This window comes from Hemibagrus wyckioides, linkage group LG09 (assembly GCF_019097595.1).
Source record: "Hemibagrus wyckioides isolate EC202008001 linkage group LG09, SWU_Hwy_1.0, whole genome shotgun sequence".
Taxonomy (NCBI): Eukaryota; Metazoa; Chordata; class Actinopteri; order Siluriformes; family Bagridae; genus Hemibagrus; species Hemibagrus wyckioides.
This window is the reverse complement of record NC_080718.1, coordinates 157,494-164,678: the sequence shown is the minus strand read 5'-3', so window position 1 is coordinate 164,678 and position 7,185 is coordinate 157,494. Positions and strand designations below refer to the sequence as shown.

Sequence of the window (7,185 nt, the reverse complement as noted above, 5' to 3'; positions counted from 1 at the left end):
CATCAAAATGTGCAGGCTATTTGGTAGTACCATAAGTAGCAAAGGCCACAGCAGGGGGCAGAGCCTTTTCTTACAAAGCACACTTATGGAACAGCCTTCCAATTATTGTACAAGACACTTTAACTAAAGGAGCAGACCTGTAGGGTTCATGGGCATAGAGTGTTTGGTGTACTGGGATGTTTGGATGCTGTTGACTTACCACCCTTTCAAGTCACTCAAATTTGCTGTGAAGTGTTTGGACGTTTTATGTCCCAGGAAGTCCTCATGTCTGTTACCTTCTGGCGCTCCCTTTTAGTTATGCTGTCATAGCTAGTCTTGCCAGAGTCTCTGCTTGCACTTTGCACATAATTTACATTGTCTTTAACCATCACATGATTACAAGCACACCCAATATTTTTCTCATTCTCTCACTCTCTCTCTCTCTCTCTCTCTCTCTCTCTCTCCCGTTCTCTGTTCTGAGTTTCCAGTGTGACCACTTCTTCTTTCCAGACCTGGCAGATCCATACAGACGCTCTACCCCTGGTTGGAGTCTCGTTGCTTAGTGGTGCTCACTGCTGCTGGGTATAGATCTGCCTGGACAGACCAAGACCCAGGGGACTGTCATAAATAGAACCACTTAGAGACAATTGTGGTGTCTATGAACTGAAAATACGCTGACCTATTACTTCTTCAGGAGCTCTTGGTACAATCTGAACAATGGAACAATTTCTCATGACCATAACCTGTTGGTAAAAGGATATTATTTACATTTATATTATTCACTTATTTTATTTTTTCTTGCCACCATTGCCTCAGGCTTTTTGCATTAGGGATACATGTTAGAGATAAATAGTAATTCAGTTTTAAATTTATTTTTTTATTCAGTGTTTCTATACTTCTCTAAAGCTGCTATGAGACAATGTCCATTGATATATACAAATAAATTTATTTGTATTGAAAGAAAAAATAGTTCCTTGTGCTATTCTGGTGGTTCAGATTTGTCTGCCTTTTCTTTAATAAAATTCCTTTACTGCACCTACAACTGTCTTCAGCTTCATGACATGACAATATGATGGACTAATTAATGTAGATTCATCACATAAATCCTTTAACTGTACTCTTTTGTCAGTAGAGTTGCAGATTCTCAGGCCTGTCCTGAAGAGGCCATATCCATGGTTACAGATCAGCATGATCTTAATTTAAATTACACACCAAAGAGAAGTTGAAGGTAAGTTGATCTTGAACTTGATCCAGTCCTCCATCTGATCCGTCATGCCCTGTTCATTTCAGATTTCCATTCAGATCTGATTTGTAACATAGGAAAAGTAGGCAGGGCTTGTTTGTAATATGTCATCAAGCCTAAAAGAGAATAAATAGCAATGCTGGTTCATCAGATACCACAGAATGGCTCTGAAAGACACTGTGATACACTATTTATCAGCTACAACACTGATGGTTTAACTCCTTCACATTTCAGGTATGTTTCATATTCTACTGAATACTTCAGTTATTTCCTACCAACTGATGAAAAAAGTTTTGCTGAGCTTAACATGTGGGATTAAAATATTTGAAGGTAAATGCAAGGTATTAATGAAAAATCATATTCAATAACAAATAAACAATTACTAATGGATTGTCAGTTGATTTATGACAGTTACTCATGAAAAATCTTCATACTTAAATACCAAAAACTACTTAAATTTTGTCAATATTCAGTGGAATTTTATTGCAGAGTTTAAGCCTGACATAAGAAAAATCTTTTCCACTGACTGACTTGAGAGTCTTAAATAGTCTTATTAGCAGATGTGAATATCTGACCACTTGATGCAGGACACAGCAGAGAGTTAACCTGCACTTTCTTATTCACCAATGCTTTTCCAGTGATTATTGAATAAAAAGGTCATTATCAATTAAGCATATATGTGTTTTTTGTATTCCACGAAAAAAATGTTAAAATCCTTTTCATAATGTGACTATTTCGAAAACCTTTACCCAGTTCTGAAAATTTGTATTATTTGGAAAATGTACATATAAATCAAATACTGTTATTTCATTCTGAACTGGAATAATGTTAAATATGCTATGTGCTGTGCAATGTGCAGGTAAGGCATTCTATTTTATTTATTCACACTAAAATCATTACTTCTTGTATAAAACTTTTTCACTTTCCAAATCTTGTAGCCTGTTCTCCATTTTGACCACAGTCTGTGTTTTGCTCTGTTTTTGCCTTGTGTGACCATGATTCTGACTTGATTCAGCATGATTCTGGCCTATATATTAGCTGAAGATTTTTGACCTATCTTTGCCTTTTTTGGATATACAGTATCTACCTTTGGATTTCTTTTGTATATAATGAAAGCTCTCCTGCACATGTGTATGTACAGCTTTCTCTGTTCTTCTGACAATTTAAATTAAACTAAAACTAAACTCTTAAAATGAACTTAGAACAACACTGCTTGAGGAAAGATATACATTTAATAATTACATTTTTTCTACAACGCCCCTGAATTGATTTATGTTAAATTTGATCATGTGTAGTGATAATCTAGCCATGGGGGTCACAGTCCAGTGACTTTTGTGCCGATCCTAAGGCCGGATAAATAGAGAGGGTTGTGTCAGGAAGGGCATCCGGTGTAAAACATTGCCAAACTTAATCATGCGAATTGTCAGTGCTCTGAATTTCATACCGGACTGGTCGAGGCCCGGGTTAACAACAACCGCCATCGGCGCCGTTGACCTACAGGGCACCAGTGGAAATTGGGCTATTGTTGGTTGAAGAAGTAGAGGAGGGAGAAGAGTGCGTAGACAGACAGAGAAGAGGAAAGGTAAGGACTGAGAACAGGAACTCTGAATGTTGGTACTATGACAGGGAAAGGTAGAGAGCTGGCTGATATGATGGAGAGAAGGAAGGTGGATATACTGTGTGTACAGGAGACCAGGTGGAAGGGTAGCAAGGCTCGTAGTATAGGAGCAGGATTCAAGCTGTTTTATTATGGTGTGGATAGTAAGAGAAATGGGGTAGGAGTGGTCCTGAAGGAGGAGTTTGTGAGTAGTGTTCTGGAGGTGAAGAGAGTGTCAGATAGGGTGATGAGTCTGAAGTTGGAGATTGAAGGGGTGATGTTGAATGTTGTTAGTAGTTATGACCCACAGGTAGGTTGTGAGTTAGAGGAGAAAGAGAGATTCTGGAGTTAATTAGATGAGGTGGTAGAGAGTATTCCTTTGGTTCCCACTCTCTTCCCATGAGAGAGTGGTGATAGGAACAGATTTTAATGGACATGTTGGTGAGCGGAACACAGGTGATGAGGACAGTGGTGAGGTGTGCTGTAGCTCAGACAGAGGAAGTGTTCAAAGTGGAGGTGGGACTGCATCAGAGATCGGCTCTGAGCCCCTTCCTGTTTGCTGTGGTGATGGACCAGTTGTCAGAGGAGGTCAGACAGGAGTCTCCTTGGATAATGATGTTTGCAGATGACATTGTGATCTGTAGTGAGAGCAGGGAGCAGGTGGAGGAAAATTTGGAGAGGTGGAGGTTTGCGCTGGAGAGAAGAGGAATGAAAGTCAGTCGTAGTAAGGCTGAGTACATGTGTGTGAATGACAGGGAGGGAACAGTAAGATTACAGGGTGAAGAGGTGAAGAAGGTACAGGAGTTTAAGTACTTGGGGTCAACAGTCCAGAGAAATGGAGAGTGTGGGAAAGAGGTAAAGAAGCGAGTGCAGGCAGGTTGGAATGGGTGGAGAAAGGTGTCTTGATTTCTGTGATAGAAAAATTCCAGCGAGAATCAAGGGGAAGGTGTAGAAGACAGTGGTGAGACCGGCCATGCTGTATGGTTTAGAGACAGTATCACTGAGACAGAGACAGGAGTCAGAGCTGGAGGTAGCAGAGCTGAAGATGTTGAGGTTCTCTTTGGGAGTGACGAGGTTGGACAGGAATAAGAACGAGTACATCAGAGGGACAGCTCATGTTGGACGTTTGGGGAACAAAGTTAGAGAGGCCAGGTTAAGATGGTTTGGACATGTCCAGAGGAGGGAGAGTGACTATATTGGTAGGAGAATGTTGGACATGGAGCTGTCAGGCAGGAGGCAAAGAGGAAGGCCAAGAGGAGGTATATGGATGTAATAAATGAGGATATGAAGCTAGTGGGTGTAAGTGTTGAGGACGCAGAAGATAGGGATAGGTGGAGAGAGACGATTTGCTGTGGCCACCCCTGAAGGGAAAAGCTGAAAGAAGAAGAAGATCATGTGTAGTGATGTAGTACTTTTTTTTTTTTACTGGTGATGAGAATTGCTGAGGGGTTTTAATCACATTTTTCATTTTTCATAGTGAGTTTATCTACAATACATCATTAATGAAGCAAGGTCTTTCCATACTCCTGTTTTTCACAGGTAAGAGGTGTGTGTGTGTGTGCATGTGTGTGTGTGAGTTAACATGCTTTCGTTTTAGGTGAGCTGCATAGTGTTTCTGCTGATTTAAAATGATAGCTTAATTAATAAAATACATCATTTCTTGTTTTCCTCCGAAGAAAAAAACTGAGAAATAATTTTTCATACTAAAACTTTCAGTTTGAAATTGAACAATTAAATAAGGAAAATTATGGGAAAGTTAATGAAGGAAAATTATTCTGACAGAGCTTATATTGCATAAAATATTTAAAATATTTTCCACAGGATTCCCTCTCATCCTGTCTGTCCCTCGTAAGTACTATCTGATCCAGGAGGGGAAAACCTGGAGTGATGCTCAAGCTTACTGCAGAGCCACACACACTGACATGGCTATCATCCAAAGTAATGATGACATGATCCGACTTCAGAATGAAGCACAGAGACAATGATTCAGTTTGAACGCTTGGATTGGACTCTACAATGACATCAACAGCTGGCGCTGGTCCATGGGAAATGAGCCACTGGGAATTACGAAATGGGCACCAGTTGAACCCAACAACTCAGGTGGACATGAGGAGTGTGGTGTGATTTCTCCCACAGGTTGGCAGGATTGGTTCTGTTCTGCACTATTCCCTTCTGTCTGTTGTAATGGTAAGGGTCTTTTGTTAGAAGAAAATGTTTTTTAAGAAAAAATTATGAACATTGTGTCTTAAAAATGCTCACTGAATTGAACTAGCAAAAATTTCTAACAGCATATCTTACTACACATTTCAGACTTTTCTTTATAAACTTTGACATTTCAGTCATTAGAGAAATGCTTGTTTACTAATTCTAAATGTTTGCCATATTCTTGCTGTACTGTCAGAAATTTCCTTTTAGGGTTTTAATGTAATTTGTATACCTTTTATTTTGAGAAGTATTAACATTGTCTGAATATTTACTTTTATTATCATGTGTTTTTCTCACAGAAAATAAAACTGGAAATCAGAGGTACATTTATATTCCTAATACTATGACTTGGCATGATGCTCAGGTTTACTGTAGACAGCATCACACAGACTTGGCCAGCTCCAGAGATGCAACTGAAGACTCAGTTATAAGGGGACTGCTCTCTGGCAACACTTGGTTTGGTATGTTCAGAGACTCCTGGAAATGGATAGACCAAACCAATTTCTCTACCCTCAGCTGGACGGCTGGAAAACCTGATAATGCCCTGAAGAATGAAAACAGTGGTTATATAAATAACATTCAGGTTGCTGATGCACTGTGCTCAGACATAATGCCTTTCTTCTGTTACTCAGGTGAGTTACCTGTAGTGTAGACTCTTTTAGACTCTCGCCTTTTATTTGTTTAGTTCTTCAAATAAATTTATCCAAATATTCAAAAATGTCAGCATCTTCAGATTCTGTTCAGAATTCAGAGTTCAGAATCATAGTTTTATTGTGTGTTATTGTTTGTGTTTCTGCATTTAGTAATCACGGGAAAACAACAAATAGTTAGAGTGAAGGTCCTATCCAATGAGGATGTGAATAATCCTGCAGTGATGGTGGCCATCTTGGATCAGGTGGGTCGCATCCTCCACAAGGCTTATAATGTACTTAATAATATAATGTATTATAATGCAATAATTTCCCAGTATTCACCAAAGTCTACCAAAGTCACATATTGTAATTAGATTCTGACTGTCGTATTCAGTTTCTGTCATTCTCTAAATGAGAGTCTTTATCCTGCATTATTTAGTAATAAAAGTCTTATTCTGTTGTTCATCTCAACCAGAAACTGAAGGATCATTTGAGGACAGAGAACATCACAGTAAAATGGCGCAAACAACCAGATGGAGTTGTGTTTCACAAGGTGAAAAAAGAAAATAATACTACAGTGTAAAATAAAAAGTTTGACCTCTAAATCTATGCTCCTTTTAAGTTATTTTTAGGTTATTTTTAGATGCATGCTAATTTTAGAATAATTGTTTAGCTGTTATATTTATATTAGCATATTAAATAAATGATGTTAAATCTCTTTCTATAACATATAGTCGATAAGGAACGTATATTAATACCTGGTTTTAGATTCTTCTATAATAAAACAAAAAGGTGAAAGGAACCCATAACACATCTGGTTTATCTTTGACTTTCTCATGATCACATCTTGTGTAATGGATGTGATCTTTAAGGTGGAAACTGAGATTCAACACTAGTTGATATTAAATACTGACAAAAAGGCTGGAAGTCTTTGAAAAACATCTTGGCTGTGTGTCTTTTCAAATCATTTATTATTTTGTCATTATTTCATTCAAAGAGTTGTATGATACTCTGGCACTGTACTTATTCATCTATTAATTTAGCTATTTATCACTTTATTTATTCATAAAATATATATTTACTACATTAATTCTGCAATGTTTCTGTATCCTTGTAATACAGCATACCGCCATTCATCTGACTGCCATAGGGACCAGTCACCTGAGTATTGATTCACTTCAACTCAGTTGATTTGTGTAGTTTAGCAGATTCAGGAATGAATAGCATATGCTAATAGAGTGTCACCATGAAATATCTGAATTAACTGGATTGTGTTGAACATGTAAAGTGTTTATCCTGATGAAAATAATTATAACCAAATAAAATTATAACTTCAAACTGAAATGGATTTAACAGTGAACACTGAAGACTCAAAATCCCACTATCTAAAACTAAATCTAATCTAAAACCTTAGTGAGTTTCTCAGATTTTGAGTAAAACAAGGTCACTTACAGCCTGCGTGTAACACTGCCTTTGGTTTAATCACAAATTCAAATGGCTTGGACAATTACTAAATGGGGTCCTTCAGA

General features: G+C 37.9%; 1 protein-coding gene across 4 annotated transcripts; it reads left to right on the top strand.

Annotated features, from left to right (window-relative positions):
- Positions 1-454: 454 nt before the first annotated feature.
- On the top strand, positions 455-6,892 carry LOC131359112 (C-type lectin galactose-binding isoform-like). Of its 4 annotated transcripts, none has more exons than XM_058398699.1 (7): positions 455-728; positions 1,112-1,207; positions 4,297-4,358; positions 4,641-5,006; positions 5,324-5,656; positions 5,828-5,919; positions 6,132-6,892. In XM_058398699.1, exons 4-7 carry the CDS (start codon positions 4,862-4,864, stop codon positions 6,237-6,239), a joined length of 678 nt encoding a protein of 225 aa, XP_058254682.1. In that variant the 5' UTR covers positions 455-728; positions 1,112-1,207; positions 4,297-4,358; positions 4,641-4,861; the 3' UTR covers positions 6,240-6,892. The 4 variants fall into 4 exon arrangements, with proteins under 4 accessions (XP_058254682.1, XP_058254685.1, XP_058254684.1 ...); XM_058398702.1 differs by having other exon boundaries at positions 1,109-1,207; XM_058398701.1 differs by lacking the exons at positions 455-728; positions 1,112-1,207 and adding an exon at positions 2,353-2,804.
- Positions 6,893-7,185: the final 293 nt, after the last annotated feature.

Bases quoted from the DNA above. Each gene is read 5' to 3' on its own strand.
- LOC131359112 (XM_058398699.1), top strand. From the start codon at position 4,862: ATGGGAAATGAGCCACTGGGAATTACGAAATGGGCACCAGTTGAACCC. The intron at 5,007-5,323 runs GTAAGGGTCTTT...TTTTTCTCACAG, and splicing joins CCCTTCTGTCTGTTGTAATG to AAAATAAAACTGGAAATCAG. The intron at 5,657-5,827 runs GTGAGTTACCTG...TTCTGCATTTAG, and splicing joins GCCTTTCTTCTGTTACTCAG to TAATCACGGGAAAACAACAA.